At 36.7% G+C, this 20,641-nt stretch overlaps 2 protein-coding genes across 2 annotated transcripts; one reads left to right on the plus strand and one right to left on the minus strand.

The window, feature by feature from the left end:
* Window positions 1–3,496: 3,496 nt before the first annotated feature.
* Window positions 3,497–18,092, minus strand: EFHB (EF-hand domain family member B). Its single transcript, XM_066319389.1, has 13 exons — window positions 18,027–18,092; window positions 17,669–17,728; window positions 16,682–16,825; window positions 15,170–15,350; window positions 14,464–14,574; window positions 12,755–12,881; window positions 12,310–12,393; window positions 10,502–10,568; window positions 8,961–9,110; window positions 7,922–8,129; window positions 7,347–7,550; window positions 6,662–6,843; window positions 3,497–3,780 (listed from the first exon to the last, which is right to left on the minus strand). Exons 1-13 carry the CDS (start codon window positions 18,090–18,092, stop codon window positions 3,616–3,618), a joined length of 1,749 nt encoding a protein of 582 aa, XP_066175486.1. The 3' UTR covers window positions 3,497–3,615.
* On the plus strand, window positions 18,091–18,774 carry LOC136361933 (uncharacterized). Its single transcript, XM_066320574.1, has one exon. It carries the CDS (start codon window positions 18,091–18,093, stop codon window positions 18,772–18,774), a length of 684 nt encoding a protein of 227 aa, XP_066176671.1.
* The last annotated feature ends 1,867 nt before the right edge of the window (window positions 18,775–20,641 follow it).

The following is a 20,641-nucleotide window of genomic DNA, read 5'->3' on the forward strand; positions in this document are numbered from 1 at the left end:
CTTTCTAGGCACTTTTCCCCAGAACCTTTTCTGCTTAGACATCCATTTGAAGTACTCTTCTTTGTATAAAAGATTATTAACATTCTATTATTTAGCACACAGATAATTATATAGAGCTGTTTAGAAACCAAATCAAATAAACAAACACAACTGGCCATTTACTTCAAGGAATGAGTACAAGGACTAGGAAATTTACTTGGTCAGATAAATCACTGAAAACCAGTAGTTCTTGATGTACAGAACAAAAATACTAAATCTTTTTAAGACAGATACACTAATGTTATCCAGTAATAATACCAAGGAATCTACATTTATTTGTACATATATTTCTATGGAAGACAGTGGGCTGGATATTCCAGCATCTCAGACAAAAGCTATTGCACAGATGGTTTTTGGTTTTTTTTTTCATTAGAGAACTGAAATAATAGCAGTAATAATAACAGAATAATTGAGTCCAACATCTGCTTTCCTCAGCCCAAGTTACTGCCAAATAAGTCACACTAGCTGTGTACATTCATATTCACTTTCTTATATATGCTGATATTCACATTCCAAAAGTAAAGAGCCAGAAATACAGAATGAATGAAAAATAATTTTGCACATTCAAATCTTCAATCATTTATAGGCATCTTTAGGTATTTAAAGTCAGTTTCCCTGTCATGGTTTTTGAGGAGTAGCAACCACTGGCCTCTGTCACTGTAATAGGAAGAGCTCCCTGCTCTGCTCCTGGAAACCGATACATCAGCTCTAAAATGAACTTTGTTAATTTGACAGAACCAATTACAAATGAATCATTATTAAATACATTATTCTTTGGAATACTTATCACAGTGAAACAGAGATTAATGGAGAAATAATGCACAAGTATCTGAATGTGTGTGTCTTTTATCCAGGGCCTATTTTTATAAAAATTTCATTAAGAAAATTTGACACAAAATGTCTAAAACTCACCAAATTTTAACAAAATATTTATGTTTGCTACAATTTTCTGTTTATTACTTTTGTCCAGCACCTCAGTGAACATGTGATTTTTAATATAACTGTTTATAGAATAAATTGCCTCAAGCACTTAATTTATACATTTACTCATAAAACATATGGCTTTTGAGTTGTTTTCACATCTCTTCCCAAAAACTTTACCTCGGATACAGCTCCTGGGTTAGTGCAAGGTAGAGTGCTGTCCTGGTTACACCAGCTCCATACCTAGAATCACACTGAAATATAGAAGAAAGCAGATCGTATCTTTTCTGTCATTTGGAATATATCGAGGGAACTATAAAAATTACAGAACACAACTCGCAGCTTGAAAGCCTAAAAACATGTCATTGAATTCACATATTGGGAAGTCAAACAGACATGAAACACAAAAATCTGCACCAAAACTCTGTGTACACAAAGCATTTAACAAAAGGAAGCAAAAGAATTGGGGAACTCCTGAGAAGTCACTGTCTGTTTCGCAGTGATTAAATCTTTCAGGAATTTCCTACTAAGTATTGTGATGAAAAACAAGCAACTACGAGCAGAATTGACAGCTCTTTTTCAGTAATTTGTCTTTTAAAGCATCAGAGGAGTAATTTCAAAGCCAAACCTGAAAGAAAATCTTTAGTTTGTCGTTACAAATATACTCACAAAAAACTAAACCATGATATATCAGTCTTCTTTATTCAGAACTTATTTAGCAGACTGACCAAGAACAACATTAATTCCATTTTGTTAACAAAGGAAAAGATTCTAGTGAAAGTAGAGGGGTGCAAGTATCTTTATGGTAGATTGAAAAAAAATAGGGTACACAGAATTTCAAGCTGCTGAACAAAGATAACAAATCTTATGTATATATACATGCATATACATATATATGCACACATACACAGATCCAGTAATATTTTTAAATTTTCCCCTGAAGTGAGCTTGAACATTTCATCTAAAATCTTCTATTGAAGAGGAAAAATATTTTGTTTTTTCTAAAGTAATTCTCTCCACTGCTTTTGAAAGTTCACTGCAACAAAGGTAAAGGATTTTTCCCTCCCATATAATGAGCAGATAAGAAGCTTTAGAAGATTTCACTGAAGGTGGTAAACTCTAACATAATAAATTCAATTGTAATCAGCTGTACATCTATCTTTCTATCATGATTCAACTTGGGCCAGTCAGTCTGCCTCCTGCACACTTCTGAGGGCATGCAGAGAGTTCCAGAAGGATGGGGAGGCAAGGCAGCAACAGTGCAGAACGTTCATTCACAGCAGGAAAGAAGCTGGCTTCATCAAGCAGCATTTCCACCACCTGCTCCTTGGAGATACCAGAAAGTAAATTCTTTCTACTTGATGTAAGACAGTTACTGTTAATGCTACAAAAATAATGTACAAAAGGGTCTGGCTTGCAGATTTCATGTAACAAGCTAGTTACATGTAAGTGACCAGCTCCTAGAACATAGGCAAAAGAAGAATCTTAACAAACATGAGAGAAGGTTATAGTAAAATTTTAAGCTTGCATTACTTTTGCATTTCTAGTATTTAACATAAGAGAACCTTTACTTTCATTGTAAAACTCAGTAATGCTTTTGGCTGGCAACATTCTCCAAATCTTAGTAAGGTATTTAAAGCACTAATAGGTGACAAAGTAACATCGTTCTTGAAATCCTGTGTGTCAAGATTACATTGGGCAAGGATCTTTCTTTTGAATTTCAATGTCTAGGAGTAATATTTCTCATTGTTAATAGTCAACAATTTCAACTTCTGTTTTATACAGAAGTTCAGTAATGTGGTAGAAGAGTGAACATTCCAACTCACATTCGCAAGTTTTAGTATTATTTGCTTTCCATTGTTTATTCTTATTGGGCTTTATATATATTGAGATTTGTATCATAATCCTGACGTGTTCTCCATTAATGACTCTCCCTCTTCCCAAGAAGCCACACTGATCACTGATGAACAGCTGGTTCTCTGAAAGCCCTCACAAACTTTTCAGACTACTTAGCCTACACTTTTACATAATGTATATTACATAAACAGTTCTCAGTATCCATTGTTTTTTCTTCATTGTGAAAGCTGAATACTATTAAGTAATAGTCATAAGTTTGCATAAAGAATAGGAGTCCTCTGCCACACAACTGCACATGCACTTCTGGCACTTCTCAACCCATGGGTTTTTATGGAGTTTATTTCATGATAACACTTTAGATCCCACACCTATGCAACTTCCTTACTATTTTACTGTAAAGTACTTTCTCACATGAACTTGCAAACATCTCAAATACTTTGCCAGAATCAGATCTCTGTTGACAAGAATTATGGAACATGAGAAGAAAGGGAAAATATTGTAATAATCTTTGAGAGGCCATGAATATTTGAAACATTTATCTTTAATGCTTTCTAAAGTGTCTTTCCATTTGTAATAGAAAAAAAGAAATTAAAAAAATGCAAAATGGAATATAAGATAAATATTCATATTACATTTACAAGCATAGATACTAGTGCCTACCAACTGCAATGACTCATATATATGTGGTGAACCCACTACTCAGAAAGACAATACACATATTTATTGTTTATTATTTATTCAGCTCAGAATTTTGACTGATATTAAATAAAAGCAGTGCCCAAATACTAGAAACAGAGACTAGAATTCTATGCGTGATTCATGTATCTTATTCAGTATGTTCCACATACTTTCTTCACAATCACAAAGCTCTTTTATCTCATGTTTTGTACACACTTGCTTCCATATTTCTTCAAACCTTTCATCTGCAACATTCATGCCAATATTGTGGAGAACTTGTTTAATCTACAAAAATAATAAAAAATAATACAATTCATGTAATTCTAGTCAGCATTTTGTTAAACTATAAAGCCTGGCTTTTACATATTTAGCAATCTCTATTTGCCAAAGAATATTTTTCCACTCTTAAATTAAAACTACAGACCACATCCTGCATCCTTAATAAAAGAAGTTCCTACTTAAGTATATCTGAATCTTATTGCAATGAAAGCTGTACAAAATTGTCTGTAATTAATACAGTAATGTTGATGCACTACTTCAACACCAGGAAAAAAGTTTAATACAGAAGACTCAGGGAAAAGTAAGTGCTTTATTAAAACCCTAAGTAAAGTTCTGTTTATCCACTCTATTTTTGCTGTCTGCGGTTACCAACATAAATCAGATTACACTATTTGCATCTCACAGCAAGAGTACTATACGCAAGGTCATCAGCTGGTATAGATAAGTGGGTGAAGTGACTAAAATGAAATGGTCCACATCAACTTTGGGCCTTGCTATAATTTTATATCAAAATAACTCAGCAGAAGGTATTTTTTCCATATTTTTTCACTTGGGTGCTTCCTGTTGCATGCCTCATTACACTGACCTGTTGACTCGTTAAAGGAAGGTAACTTTAGAAGAATATTGATGCGCCTTGTGCTTCTGTTGCTATCAGCAAACATTTGGCTTCTTCAATTGTAGCATATATGTGTGTTATATTTATGCTATGGAGATTTGACTCATGCTTTGATAAAGTAAGACCTTTAACACAGTCAAATAAACCTTGTTGATCATCTTTCTCTAAAACTGTCTTTTATATAAATATAGGCCTGATCCCCAGTACAGCAAATCTTCACCTTCATCTTAGCTAATAAATCTATGAGAGTTTGTGCAAGCTGAAATTGCAGGAGGAAAAAAGGGACTGAATTTTGTTCCTTTAATCATAGGTGTTAAATGTTTCAGTTAAATCAATCATAATTACCCATGAGTAAAACAAACCAGATCTGATCCAGTGTCTTCAACTAGCTACTGAAATACAGAAGTTAAACTAAAAGCAATATTCCTTCACAAGACACCACTGCACGATGAATAAAGGACTACATGCTCTCATAATTCGGCTTCACCATGTTAAGAGAGAGCTCTGTCCTGACTCGTGAACTGCTGTACAATGCTCACTGACCAAACCACAGACTATTATGTGCAGAAAGTATAAAACTCACTCTTACCTATGATCAACAGGATCATGCTGCATACAAATTACTCACTATTCCTCAGTTACATAACTTCTATTCTCATCAATAGATTGGAGAGAATTTCAGAGAAGAAAACAGCAAGCCCAAGAACTATTTTGTTCTTTTGCAACAAGATGAGTCACCTCATGAAACTATTTTATAGTCAGAATTTGCATTCATTTCGACCACACAACACAAAAACGGTATTAAATTACTTCGGGCTTTCATTTAATAATAATATCATATAATCATATAATAATTTCATTAACCATGAAATTTTTTTGAAACATTAATTATACATATCAAAACAATAATCATAAAATGTCCAAACAGCCCATTTCATGAACATAGAGTATTTTAATAAACTCAGAGGTGGGTCTGCACTGAATTTTATATAGCTGGTATAGTCTACAATAGAGGATGACATCTCAGGACATGTTATAACTTCAAAGAACAGTTCTATCTAGTGCCTGACAGATGTAATTGGCAGATGTCATTGGCTTCTCAATGAAGCGTGAATTCCATTTAGTGTTAGCCATTTGCTGCATGCACACATTTCCTGCTTTCAGAGCTAGATAATAAAGTGGTAAATGCTCATGTACACAACATTCTGACAAGGCGTTTGATGAGCATGACACCACACCTTTTACCCCAGTCCCTAACTAGCAACACTATTTTCTATAAAATATATATTCAAGTTCCAGAGCCACTTTCAAACATGACTCCTGAATATTTAATAAAATGAACAGTAGAGAAGAAGAGGCTGCCATGGCTTATTTTCTCATTTTAGATTGGAATTTCACATTTCATTACAATTGTCTAATAAATTGTATTTCAGGTAATGAAGTTCTCTCTTAATATTTTTTTCACTATAAATTGTACACAAATGTAAAAACAAAGTGGTAAACAATACTGAAGAAGAAGCAGCAAAGTTGTTTTAGTATTTATGTGAGAGAAACTCTGGTCTGTGAGAAAACAGTGGTAAGAGGCTGCAGATATATCAGAAAAATAATGGAGTCCCAAATAAGTCCTTAGAGTCTAATGTCCCATCTTCATCTTCAGAATTATGAGACAGCACAGCATTGCTGTGTGACTCACAATGTCCTCCATCACTGTACAGATCCTTTGTTGAACTAAGCCTACAACTGTGACTCAGCAGAGCACTTTAACGGTGCTTTTGTGGTTTGCTGAATTTGTCATTAGCAAAACCTGCCAAGTTTGTCTGAGGAGAGACGCTCTTGGTAAAATTTTCCACTAAACATCCCTCTGTGACAGAAATTATTTTTATACACCTGTAAAAATCTTCTTGTGGGGCTTTCTAAGACATTTCATGGAATCACAGAATAACTTAGATTGGAAGAGATCTCTGGAGATCTTTCAATCAATGACATAATCAAAGCAGGGCTAACTTTACTCTTAAACCATGTCTCTTGAGACCTTGCTCAGAAATTTGAATAGGTTGGATCTGAATAAAATTAATATCTACCATCTTGATGAATAATTTAGAATGTGAAGAGTACATATTTTTCAGATAGCTGAATGGATGTAAATCAAGATGGCAATGTTGCAATGGCAATAAATTTTACAACCTGTTTACTTGATAATATGACTTCCCACTCCCACATGGCTAGCAGAACAATCATCTTGGAAGAATATTCTGAAGAAATTCACTATACCTCTGCCTTTCGTCTCTTTTTTAAAAGATCTTTTTCATACACTCCCTTTTGACTGAAGACAGAAGGGAACAATATTGCAAAACTATTGCCCTGGTCACCATAATTAGTAGTGTCAGCAAGGCGGCGAATTCGAGGAGCAGGAACATCTGAACGAATAGTTGGAACACCACACACTGGATAACCTGTGAAAACCAAACAACAGGCAGCATGGATAAATACTGCCAGGGAGGACAGAGTATTTTGTATGAAATAAGAAGAAATGTGATGCTTGACGTAAGCTCAATAACAAATAATACAATTTTCTTCCTCACATCTTTTTTCACATTTTTAAAAATCCTGGCTTCAGCTACGTCATGAAGTGAAAACAAGGAATCTTGCAGTAATATACTAGTACTTAGTTACTTACTTAGTATTCCTAGCTGAAAGTATTTTAGGTGATTCCAAGGAGATATGGTTCTCCCAAAATTACTAGCATAATTTCTCAAAGACATCTAGATTAATTTCAATTAGTTCAATAGACTATTCCTTCCAACTTCCAAGTGCCAAACTTTAAAAAAAAATTAGCTTAGATAAACTAATTCACTATTTTACATTAGTAGAACCTGTAGCAATACTTTTTAACTTTTCTCCTTAATTTTGTCTTAAATGTTGCTCAGAAGTGAGCAGCACAGTCCACTGTACTTACAGGATGTTGGGATACCACCTACTACAGCATTATACTGAGAAGATGTTGTTTGATAATTTGTATATACATGGTCTGTTGATCTTGTAAGTGGTTTTGGCATCTTTTCTGAGCTTCCTGGTTCTTTGACATCAAGATCTTCCTGTTTCAGCAGTGGTTCATCCTCTGTCTTTGTGTCCTTGGGAAGATAGGCATCTAATTTTTTCCCTATATACAAAAGTTATGGTACAGCCAAGATATATTATCAACACATTGTAGACTAAGAGGCAAAAAACTTTGCTTGAAGAACTGTAAAGGATGTAACATAATTCATCTACATTTCTGATAATGCTTCTAGGAGATGTTTTACTTTCTGTTGATCTGTATTATTAAGGAAACTTCCTAGTGAAAATCTCAGTGTGCAACACAGAACTCCACAATTCTGAAATACATCTGTACCTGAGACTCTGCGGGTAGTTAAATCACTCTCTAAATTCTACCCTTCAAAAGGACCACCTAGTTTACAACAGCAATGTCCTTTCAACAGCTATTCCAAGAACAAGATCATCCCCACAATTTCCCAGTATTACGGCATCTACCTTTTCTAATTATTTTTTCTTCAAACTCTTTAACTCCTATTTTATCTTTCCAGTTCAGAAAGTTTGCAAAGTCTCGGTAATTAATCAGACCATCCTTATCCAAATCACAGCAGTCAAATAAGGCATCCAGGAGCTCATCATCTAGATTCACATTCAGCTGAAAAAAGATCCTTCGTAGGTTGTCCTTGTGTATTATTCCATCACCATTCTATTACAATGAAAATAAAACAGTTTTTATATCCTATGATTCTCTAACAGCCATCATAAAGTAACTTCACCAAAAGAAACGCGTACACATGTTTATACAGATATATGTGCAGATACATATATATAAATAGCATCAAACACACCATTTCAAGAAGAGTAATATTGCTGATAATAAACCCTGATATAAAAATAAACTATAAGTATTTTAGAAATTAGAAATCTGAATAGAAAAGTGTCAAAAAGTAATTTTCAACTTAAGTAATACAATGAAGTGAGAGTAAAAGTATGATAGGCTATGGTGACAAAACTACAATCTAATCACAAATGTTGAGAAAAAGCTGAGAGGTATTTAAAAGTAAGACATCGATCATTCTGTATGCATTACAATTAACGTTACATATGAAATGTCATTTAATTTTTTTTTCCAGAGAGAGAAAAAGAAAATATCTGAAATTCTGATGTTTGGCAACTCAGTCAAAAAGTACAGCTCGAAAGAATATGTGGACATAATCCCTTTCACTGTTTTACCTTTACAAAGAAATGCCAGATTTTGAAGTCCAAAAATGGTTAAGATTACTCCTGCTTGTGTGTCCCTTGTTCCCTCCAACTTGGATATTCCAAATAATACTATGAAAAGCTTCAAATACTACTGTGTCTAATTTCATAGCATATCACAGTAGATGAAACATAACAGTAACTAGGAATTTATCTTCACAATTATGGTCTTAATCCATATTTACCTTGCTTTGCTTGCTCCATGTCTGTATCTCTACAGCACAGGAGCACTAATGTCACACATTCCTTTACATTTATACCTTTTCAGAGCACTAACCTTATCAAAATGTTTTAATGCTTCTAGTAACACATCAAAATTCTCATAGTTAGCTTTCTTCAGACTTTGTCGAACTGCAATCAAGATAACTCTATCCTTCCCCCGGAGGAACTCACATGGAACACGGATGTGAAGGAGATCATGAACGTCCATAAAAACGAACAATTCCTCAATTAGTTGTGCATATACAGTAAACAGACATTGATTAACAAACAAACAAACAAAAACACAATAAAGAGCCTGCATTCATAATGAAAAGGAGAATTTCAATTTCAAGATGATTTTCAGCATTGCTGAACAGCTGATACAGCCATTTAATCAAGAATCATTTCATACAAGATCAAATGGTCCATATCATTATTTCTCTACTCACACACAGTTAATATCAAAAAATTTGGAACATCATTATGCAGCTTCACAAATCTTTCCACTGCTTCTAAAAACTTCTAAAAGCAGTAGTTGTTACTCAATGTCCATATAATTGAGCAAAAAAGAATATATATAATTCATCTACCACTTCCAGTCTGTCATGTTTCAGGTACTTATGAGAGCCAATTTAGTAGTTCGGATAATTACAAATCACTGGTTTCTAGAAAGACAATTTTTGTGTTACTCTTCCCATTTTCTATGTACCCTAACTTTATTAGTATTTTTAAACACTTTAGCACACCGAGCTACAATCTTAATCCCAATCCCCAAGACACCAAGTCACTTTCTAGAGTGCAAGAAGTTCAGAGTTCAGTAACAAACATAAGTAGCTCACCTAATCCCTCTCTAAGAGCAGTGTACAAGCATTATTTTCTACTTGTTAATTATGAATTCTTTTGTTCAGTTCCTTCTGCTCTTCCTTGCAGCATGAATTTTATTATACTACATGGTAAAACGTGTAAAAGCTTATAGACTCTTTGAACAGGCTTTCTCTGGCCCAGATTAACTGGATGACTTTGATCCACTTCATTTTTTTGCTTCCCAATTATTGACTGTATTCCCTATTTATTAAACATAATGTTAAAACATCATCAATCCCAACACTGACTATTTGAGTTGACTAGCTTTTAAAATTTTGTCATGTTGAAAATTAATAGAGTTTTTATTTTTACTCTGCTTACTGTATCCTTGCAACCTTCAAAAACTTATTCCTATTTATTGCTTGCTATTTTTACTGTTTTTAGAGAAGTGCTTGAGAAATCATTGAGAGGGAAGATGCATGACAATATAAACAGCCATTTTAATTTATCACTTTGATGTCAATAAGGGGTTTTTGCCATTTTCTATTTTGTTACACTCAGATACAAAGGCTTTAAAAAAGAAAAAAAATGCCAGCATGATAATCCCAAACCTAAAGTTCCTTCATATTTGACATTTACTTTTTCCCCCTAGCAACTTCAATCACTCAAATTTTCATTTAAAAAATTTACTGTCGATAAATTTTTGTACCTTGCCTCTTAAAATTTTAGAAGAACTGTATATACAACCAACAGTTGTTACTTCAGTAGAGTTTCATTAGCAAGGTAAGATTTTATTCTGCCCTCGAACTTACCATATTCATCTGGAGGGATCACCAATCCAAATGTATGGTCTGGGGGAACATTCATAGTTTCTGCTATACTGTCAATAAGGACATTTTTTTGTTGTTGTTAATTGTCAAACAGTTTATTAATAGCCAAAATAAAACTTCAGCTACTATTAAAAAAAAAGTGATTATATAATAGGGATGATTTACCTGAAGCAGTTCACCTGAAATTTGGTTATCATGACTTTGTTTCAACGTTGCCATTCCAGAAAAGCATCCCTTTAGAAAGCTGTTTGTAATGTCGCATTCATTGTTTATAATGTCAGAAAGCCAAATGTAAATATTAACTTTTTGATCATTTATGCTCATGAAAAGGAAAAAAAAAATTCTAGGCCATTTTTTCAAAGAAAATTATAGAAATGTGTGAGAAATGTCCTTCTAGTCAAGAATATTTAGATAAAATCTACAACTGAAATGTCTGAAATAAATTACTTTCAGCTAAATTGAAAAAATTGAATCACATCTCTGCCTTTCCACATGCAATTTTGTGTCTACCAAAACAAGCAACCAAACCCATATCCATGTGGAAAACTTGGCCCAGTTGTATTTACCAAAAATTAAGATTCTGTTGGTGACATTAAAGAACTCTTTGCCTTGTTAATTTCAAAAAGATGTGATGCTTATTTTATTTTTATTAATTAAATAATTGAAACCCTTATCTGAATCAAAAACCCCCATCAGAATTGAAAATATAATCAGTGCTTTGCTCTAAAGCACAAAACAAACAAAAACCAACACACAGAAATGGAAACACCATGATCTAAAAACAACTGTATACTTTTATCATTTTCATATCACACACAGGATGTGGATGGTATAAAATTCACTAAAAAAGATTAAGTTAGCCTGTATCTGTCTTGTAATATTAGTGCTAGTTTCCACCCTGCACTGCAACCCACCCCTGACTGATCACACTGTTTCATATGGCTCATGCTCCAAATCTATCTCACAGTAAGCGGACACAGCAACAGGGAGAGGAGAAACTGACTCATGTCACTTCTCACATGTACCTATGAGAACACTTCTCCAGATCAGCTTAAGCCTGGGATCTTGAGTCTAAAACTAACTTTTGCTACCAAAGTCAATGATGCTGTTAGTAAACTTTCAGACATATTTTTGCAGAAATCTAGAGCATCTGCAAAGACAGCCTTTGGATACATTCAGATTTGCAGCACACGTGGATCCTAACCCCACTGTACCTTATGACTTCCATGGTGCTTCTTAAGCGCTGTTGTGTAAAATTACAAAACTGTCCCAGATTGCTTCATAAATGTCAGTCATTCTAATGATTCAACAGAGATTGGTAAATACTGCTAGGTAATAACACCGTTTAGTTCCATGTCCTTTTCCATGGAAGTAATAAAGTGAGATTACAGATGATGTAACAAAGAAGGCTCAAAATAGTGTCAGAGTAAGCAAAATGGTCAAATCAATCCCAAAGCATTAGGTGAGATGTTTCAGTCCTTTCAAACCTTCCCAATTGCAAAAAACAGGGGCAAAAAACATCTTAAGAGTGCTTGTCAGATACAGACCACTTAAACAGTAAGATCTAGCTTCACTACATGGACACAGTACAGCCCTGGTTAGTAACTTGTGTACTTATCAGCCTAATTAGAGCAGGTAGAAGGTCCTTTCTGTTAAATGACTGCTTCATTGGAAGAATTAGGCACACAGTTATTTTTTACCCAAGACATGAAAAGATATTGGAGAAATGGCAAAAGTGAGTGAATTTTGTGCTTCATCTATTCATAACAGAAGTTATCTTTGCTTACTTACGGATCAAAAACTTTTCCAACCAGAGGCTGGTATTTTTTCTTAAAATCATCACTTCGTTTTGATACAAGGTGTGGTGCTCTCTTCCTACAAATTACAAAAATAACTCCTGCACATATTTGTTTAAAAATATTCAAGAGTTTTTCAATAGTATTTTAAAATATTATTACACATTAAAAGAAAACAGCAACTCCTCTCAACTCATTAATTAAAATACCTTGCTACTTAAAGTCAAAGGGCTTTACATAATGCTTAAGACGTGCTAAGTGCTGTTACATGGCAAAAGTTATTTGGATAAACTGTTCTGAAAATCACATGCTTCATCTTCTACTCAGTTCAATACAGCTAAGGATAGGATTGTGAGATGTACAATTCTATTCAAATATGAAGACCCATTCTTCCAGATAATTCATCCCATGAATTAACTACTTGATTCATTGGAACTTACGAATCCAGGTCCAAGACCCAATTTAAGGTGTTGGCTGTATTTCGCCCATCTTCATAGTGAGGGGTTTCCATCCCGTAAACAAAAGACTTGTCAAAGTGTGAATTATACTTCCTATTGACTGGTTCTCCTGCAGAAAAAGCAGGCATTTCAACCTGTGTAAGACACCTAAGGAAGAAAAATGTACCCAGTATCTTTATTCTTAAGACAAAACAATGAAGAAATAAAGGCAAATAACTAAGAAACCTGTTCAGTTAATGATATTGTATTGAGAAGTTAGGGACAATCTCGTTTTCAAAAGTGAAGACAAAATAAAAAGCAAAAACTGCTTCAGTCAGATGTTCTTTTATGTCTGATTAAAGACAAGCCCAACAGAATAAATGAAAGCATGTAGCCTAAGTGCTGAAGGTCATGCAAACAAATTACTTTATAATACGTACACCTGGGCAGAAATGTGTACCATTTGGTTCACTGTTTTTAAAAAATTGCAAAAAAAATTTTTTTTCACATGCTGCATTTTCAGATATACTCTTGCTATGTCTTTTTATCACACAACAAAACTGTCATTCTTTTTCACCAAGGTCTTTGCAATCACCTTTTAAAAAGAATGATAATTAGAAGTTTCAAAAATATTATTCACTGCATGTTTTCTAATAAGGGCTCCATATGACTGTATGGCAGCATGGAATTCTTACACTCTTGCTGAGGCACAGAGCTGGCTTTTTTTCTGTCAGTCTGTTTCTGACTTGGCCTGTCCATGATCTGGTTGATGGAAGTTACAAAAGAGACAGAAACAGATGATGAATAATTCCACTAAAGCACCCAAGAAAGGCAGGGAAAGAGAGGATAAAGTTACAGTTTGGGCCAGTTTATACCAATACTATTTACAGTAAAATTTCCTCAGTGAGACAACAAAATACTATAATTCCACTTCTATGTAACACTCTCCACATAAAATTTACATTCTCGGTCAAAGTGAAAGTCCTGGAACTAGGAAAAATAGAAGTGGCTGCAAAAAAATAAATGTACTGCATTTTAGAGGGCTATTTGTCACTCTGCTCCTGCACAGACCTGTGAAATAAAGGGTAACCATCCCTGAGCAGACCACATCACACAGGTACAGCCCCCAGGGGCTGAAGCAGTGCAGGCACAGCCCACAGACCCACAGGGAGGATGCTGTAGGCTAAGGAATCTCATTCCAGAGAGCAGCTGAAATCCTTTGCAACCAGAGCTTAAGCTCCTCATCAGAAGGTCTGTCTGCTCTGAAATTCTGTTTAGATCCTGATGAAAGAGAGGAACTAGAGGAGAAAGTACTGGAGTGGGTTGGGGTCACAGCCTGTGACTTCGAATCTGAGATCGCTTTCAGTGGCAAGCCAAGCCAATGCCTAGCTCAGTAAGCAACCAAGGCATTGTTTCTAGTTTCCTAGAAATATTTTGCTTTTTAAACAGCACCCAAAGGAAATCAGGCTTCCAACTCCTTCATGAAGTTCTTACACTTTTTTAAATGCCCACCCTGAAGCAACTGACAGTTCTAGAAACTGAGATCATGCTGTCTCAGCTGCATTTTTTTTCACATGATTTTTAAATAATTTATATCATATTAATACAGTGGTTAAAGTTAATAGTTTACATCTCAAAAACAGCGTACAGTATGCACTGAACACACATAGAGGAACTTTTTAATGTGGTTTCTTACCAACTTTTTAACTTACCCACATCATAATCGTCATGTGACAGAACATACAAATCATGTCCTTCTCTTGCTTCTTTATTCACTTCCTCAAAGGCTTTTGGTGGGTTTACAACCTCTCCAGCTGTTAAATCTGGAAACAAGTAAAGAATGTATGGTTGGGGGAGCTAAGGGGCATGGATGTCTTGTTTGGTTCATTCTTAACTGTAAACAATGCCTTGTTGGAGAAGTTGCTAATACTGCAGAAGGATGACACTTTTTACCACATTTCTAATCAATCTATATTCAATCTAATAACATAGTGTCATGGGACTAGGGAGAGAATTACAGAAACCCAGATGAAAATTACCTTTGCAAGAAAGCTAAGCAACACAGATGTGATTTCCTCCAATCTATGGAGGAAAGATACACGCCAAGGAAGTTTCTTCCATGACACCTATTAACAGTTGCCGTGAAAAGGAAGGTAAGTTGACAGCTACCTAAACAGCTCTCCCAGGAAATCTATAAAGACAGGTGAGGAAGAGAGACAAAAGCCCTGCTAGTTACCATATGTTCTCATTGCTTGTTTCTTCATCGTAACTCAAAAAATTTTAGGCCTTTAAGTAACTGTTACATAATAACTCTTCTCTTAAAATGAAGTTGTTGGAATCATAGAGCATGTGCTAGATACTAAATTGCAGATTATATTGTTTTTACAGGAAATATGTTTTATTGGCACATTTTCCTACCTTTGAAGACTTTTATTCCAAATCTAGTATTAATTATATCCAAGCCCTCGGGTAACTTAGAAGATTGATCATGTGATCTACCCAAAGGTGCTTCTCGATTACTGGAGTAAATCGCTTCTTTCATGTCTTGCATCTTTTTTTGAAATTCACTTTTAACAACTGGACTTATCAATGAAGCTACCTGAAGACAACACAAACAACACCAGAGGCAGGAAAACCAATAAACTTCAATCACTCACACGCCACTATGACTACCCACATAAAACAAGTCTGCTCATAAGCGCTCTAATGAGATCTTCCACAGTTACACTGACGTAATTCTATCCACTGACTTGGAAACCAAAACTTCATCTTGAGAGAAGACCATTAACAACTAATGCTATGCTAGATTTCCAGCTACATAAAATACTCATTGTGAGATATTTTTATTTTATGCTAGTTTTTCCACTTGTTAATACATACATCTTGTGACTGCAGTCTTTCTTTTCTTAGCACATAATAGAAACTCTAGTCAAATTATAATGTTACCAAAACAAAAGTGATTTGATTTTTCAGGCTATCCATTAAAGCAATGGGGATTTTAAAGAAGATTTATTATTAGACTCCTATTGAATATTATATAAAGAAATATCGAAAAAAGTAGTAGCAAATATAATTGATCCAAACCCATGCTCAGCAAATTGACTAGGCTTCCAACGCTTCCTACAGATAATATTTAATTATTAATGTAAAGTCTTCAGGTGACAGTACAGATGAATCCAGTACAGATCCAGTACAGATCAATCCATTCAACAAAAAGCTTCTAAGGAAGGACACCAAAACCTCACTCTCTTTCATTTTGGATATGCCTAATAAATGTCCTACTCAACATCTGTTAATACTAGGACTTACTTCCTCCATAAAAATACACTTTACTAACACTACTGCTATTTTTAGAGATAGGAACACTAACTGTGTGATAAAACTACCAATGATCTCTTCAGTTGTTTGATTACAGATTACAAAGATAATTTCTAAAGAATACACACAAAATAGTCTGACACATCCAAACCATCGGTTTTTAGCTAAAAAAATCAAGTTTCAAGCCAAAGGTAAGAAAGCATACAGAATAATTACACCAAACTAACCATATTCTCAGATAACGGCTCTTTTGTGAGGAGCTTAACTGTTTTTATCTCTGTAACTTGGAAAAAGCAAGCAGCAAAATTATTAGGTAGAAAACTGTTCATTACCTTAAATCTTGAAATAAATTTAATAATCCAGGAGTCACTACAAAAGTTACACCACTGATAACAGTCACTGAACTTCAAATGTTTTCAGTTTCAATAATGCTATATAAGTCCTATGATTTGACCTCAGAACTCAGGTAATTCACAGCAGCTGTGAAATGCTGCAGTACAAATCACTCAGCTATGTACCTTTATCCCTGACTATGAGGAAATAAGTGGCTTTCATTAAGAACACTCTTAAGAGTTGCATTCTTAAACAAGAGTAAATGAGTCACATTCTTACAGTGAGTTTGGAGCTGGACTTTATGCCATGTGTCAAGTCAGTTGCAACATCAGGATCATCTGCTCTACCATAGAATATTATTTTAGCACCAGGAGCTGGATCTGTTGTATTTCGAAACTTTCGTACAACGGTCGGAGTAGCAGGCTATACATAAGGCAAAGCAAAACCAAGTTTACGCCAGGCATTCGCAAAACGTTAATGAAGAGAAAATATACTGCAGACATTTGTGTCATTCCGGATATTAGAACAAAACATGAGGATGCTTTAGGGCTCTAGTACATGCATATGACCCTGCAGATGCTGATACTGCAAGCATAAGGTCAAAATAATCCAGACTAAATTTTATCAAACCAGCATTGCTAAGTTTCAATGCTTCCCTTCCCCCCCCCCTTTTTTTTTTTTTTTTTTTTTTTTTTTTTTTTTTTTTTTTTTTTCCCTTCTAATTTGGGTAACAGCTACTTCACAGGTTCTGAATGAAAACTCGATGTTACACTTACAAATTTCAGAGACCTTTAACCTAATTCACAGCAATTCCACCATCAGTGAAGCGATTTTGGAGATTATTTAAACCACAGTGTTGTAGGTTTTTTAGTCGTCACTTAAAGGGTGACCTGCTATTTACAGGATCCACTTGTCTCTCAGTAACCTCTGACTCTTCAGGGCCATGGGGAAGCGCCAGTGGGAATCACAATTCTGGCAGGCATCCTTCTACAGAAGAACCTCCATCAGAAGTAATAATATGTCCCAATAATTATTCTAATCGCATTACCAGAGGGAAAAACTGTCTAAAACAATTCCATTTAGTCCCAACTAAGCAAGCACGGTGACTTTTGTAAAACACGTGGAATGAAAACGAACTGCCAGAAGTGTTTTCCAATCCCGCCAGCTAGTCTCAATAATTCCATGTGAAAAAAAAACAGCAGTGAAATAAATGGTAGTTTCAAAAGCAAAGGAAAAAAACCAGGAGCCTATATAAAACCAACTCACCCTGGGTAACACCTCGAGACAACTCGCAACCGTGTTGCGCGCGGGACGCGACTTTCCAGCCTAAACAATACAATCAAAAAACAACGCATAAGAACACTGATTGTAATAACACACACAATTAGTCGAACTGGGATCTGACACTATGCACGGGACGTTGTCTAGCTGTCCCCGTTTTGACGGGGAAGGAACCACATCCATTTCTGGCTGAGAGGGGGCTCGCAGGGAGATGCGCCTTCCCCTCCCACACGCCGCCGCTCTTCCAGCCCCTTCCCTCAGCGACACTCCGCCCCAGAAAGGCACGGAGACCGGGGAGACAGCTCCGTGGCATCGGTGGGACCCCTCAGGCGAAGGCACTCACGTTCGGCAGCTCCGGAGGGCGGTCGGGGGCCGTCTCTTCAGGGCACGGCGGTGGCTGCTCCGCCATGGCCGCCGCTTCCTCTGCTCGCTCGGTAACGGCGGCGGCGCCGGGAGCGCTCGTGCGGGCCGGGCGGGGCGGCCGCCGCTCCCCACAGCTCCCCACAGCGCTCCGCCATCCCCTGGCACCCTGTGCCCCTCACAGCTCCCCACAGCGCTCCGCCATCCCCTGGCACCCTGTGCCCCTCACAGCGCCCCGCCATCCCCTGGCACCCTGTGCCCCTCACAGCTCCCCACAGCGCCCCGCCATCCCCTGGCACCCTGTGCCCCTCACAGCTCCCCACAGCGCCCCGCCATCCCCTGGCACCCTGTGCCCCTCACAGCGCCCCGCCATCCCCTGGCACCCTGTGCCCCTCACAGCTCCCCACAGCGCCCCGCCATCCCCTGGCACCCTGTGCCCCTCACAGCGCCCCGCCATCCCCTGGCACCCTGTGCCCCTCACAGCTCCCCACAGCGCCCCGCCATCCCCTGGCACCCTGTGCCCCTCACAGCTCCCCACAGCGCCCCGCCATCCCCTGGCACCCTGTGCCCCGTCCTGCCCCTCACAGCGCTCCGCCATCCGCTCGCACCAGCGCCCACCTCTCCTCTCCTCACCGCGCTCCTTCCACCGCCCTCAGCACATGCCACCCTCCCTTACATCTCACACCCCTCGGCGAAAGTCAAGAAATAAATTGCATTGGGCTCTTTCGTAAATGTCATGATGTAGAAAAGTAATTAAGGCGTAGCCGCAGAGGTCGTACATTCCTTAGACCGATTGTTAAATCTTTGAAAATCTATCAGCTTACACGCAGGCGGGTTGAATCTTGAGGTTGAAATGGGGTCTTATATGGTCAAAAGTTCGATCAAACTTTCAATCTTTATTACTGTAATAAAAAATACGTCCCCTTTCACAAACGTTGTCTCACGCTATTAAAATATTGTATAGTGGGGCTGTTGCTGTGGAGAAAACTGCAGCCCCCACCCACGCACAGCACGGCGGTGGGTGAGAGAAGGCCGTCAGCGCTACCCCATGTATCGGACACGTGAGTGCTCTCCCTGTTTGTCTCAAATGAGCCAACGCCCCGTATATCTAACCCACTGAATCTGCCTTTTAGAAACAGACATGGATTATTTCAGAAAAGCACCACGGGTAAGACTAAACAAGTTTCGCCGCTGTTTAACAGACTCTCAGTTCTTACAAAGACTTCTACTCTCAGATGACATTTAGCAAACTATCCCCTTCTTCCCAGCAAAACATCTCAGTTTATTCACATCCTGCTCCATTCTCCATAGTCCTTCAATGGCAAAACCAATTTTAGATAAATATACAGACCTTAATAGTAATTAATCAAGCATTACCAGGTGTTACCATTTTATTCTCTGCTCTAACATTTGTCTGGTAAGGACTTTAAATGAATGATGCTAAATCAAAACTAAATTATTTTCCTACAAACGGAAGGTGAGAGGCTCAGGCAGCCGCTGCTGTCTAATTATCTGCTCTGGCTGTCCAAGTCGCCAACAGTACTTGTCAGTATTTGCCATGAACTTCCAGCATGTACAAATGTTTTTTGGTCTTCTCCAGGCAAACCTCATCATGTATAGCATCAACTATGATCTAGCTGTGTCAATGCTGGTGCCCTTTTTCAAAAGAAGTTATGTGTTTTTCTGCTGTAGATGTAGCTGCACCACATCCCTAATATGGAACCTCCATGTCCACTTGAGAACTAAAGAAGCTCTTTTGAAGTGTTCATGTGTTCAGTTCTTTTCATATTTCAATCATATTTGTTGTTCCTTGAAGTTTAAGAGTGTTCCTGCAAAATAATAATTTTTTGGTAGTTTAATAAATAAAATTATTGGTTATGTCTTGCCTTGTGATCCATTCATTTGTAAAGTGTAATTTCTATCTAGTAAAGTTGTGAGAAGGGAGAACTATTTATAGAGAGGGAGAACAAAGTACAGTCATGTAAAAATTAGAAGGTAATTTTTACATTGGAAAACTGGGACTTTTTTAACCCAGGATAAAATTCAGGAAATCGAATTTTTGTCCTTGTGTTTGTTGTATTTCTAGATGGCTCTCTACCTGTGCTCAAGGTGGTATTATTTTTATACATTCTGTGCTTTGCTGATTTATTTTTACCTTGTTTTTTCCCCAGTAGGTGGCCACACTTGCTAATTGAAAGCATCCACTCAGCCCCGATGGAGTGGGCTGTGTCAAAACCATAAAAACAGGACTTGGACATGTAAAAAGAGTGCCTATTGCAGAAACAAGTAGAGCAGAAGTCCTCAGCCCTCTTTTTTTTTTTTTTTTTTTTTTTTTTTTTTTTTTTTTTTTTTTTTTTTTTTTTTTTTCTGTGCTTATTTTCTTTTTTTTGCAGAAACATGGATCCCCTATAAATCAACTCGAAACCTACTAACAATATACATTCTTCCCTATAATTCTTTTCATTCTGGAATCAGTATCATATCCATTCTGTCTTATACTGAAAGTTATTTTGGCCATAGAAATAAAATTTGTGGACTGGGAAGGGCCTGTAATTTTAAAGATAAGATAATGAATTAACAAAAAACCAACTGAACTCA

This window comes from Sylvia atricapilla, chromosome 1 (assembly GCF_009819655.1).
Source record: "Sylvia atricapilla isolate bSylAtr1 chromosome 1, bSylAtr1.pri, whole genome shotgun sequence".
In the NCBI taxonomy this organism is placed as follows: Eukaryota; Metazoa; Chordata; class Aves; order Passeriformes; family Sylviidae; genus Sylvia; species Sylvia atricapilla.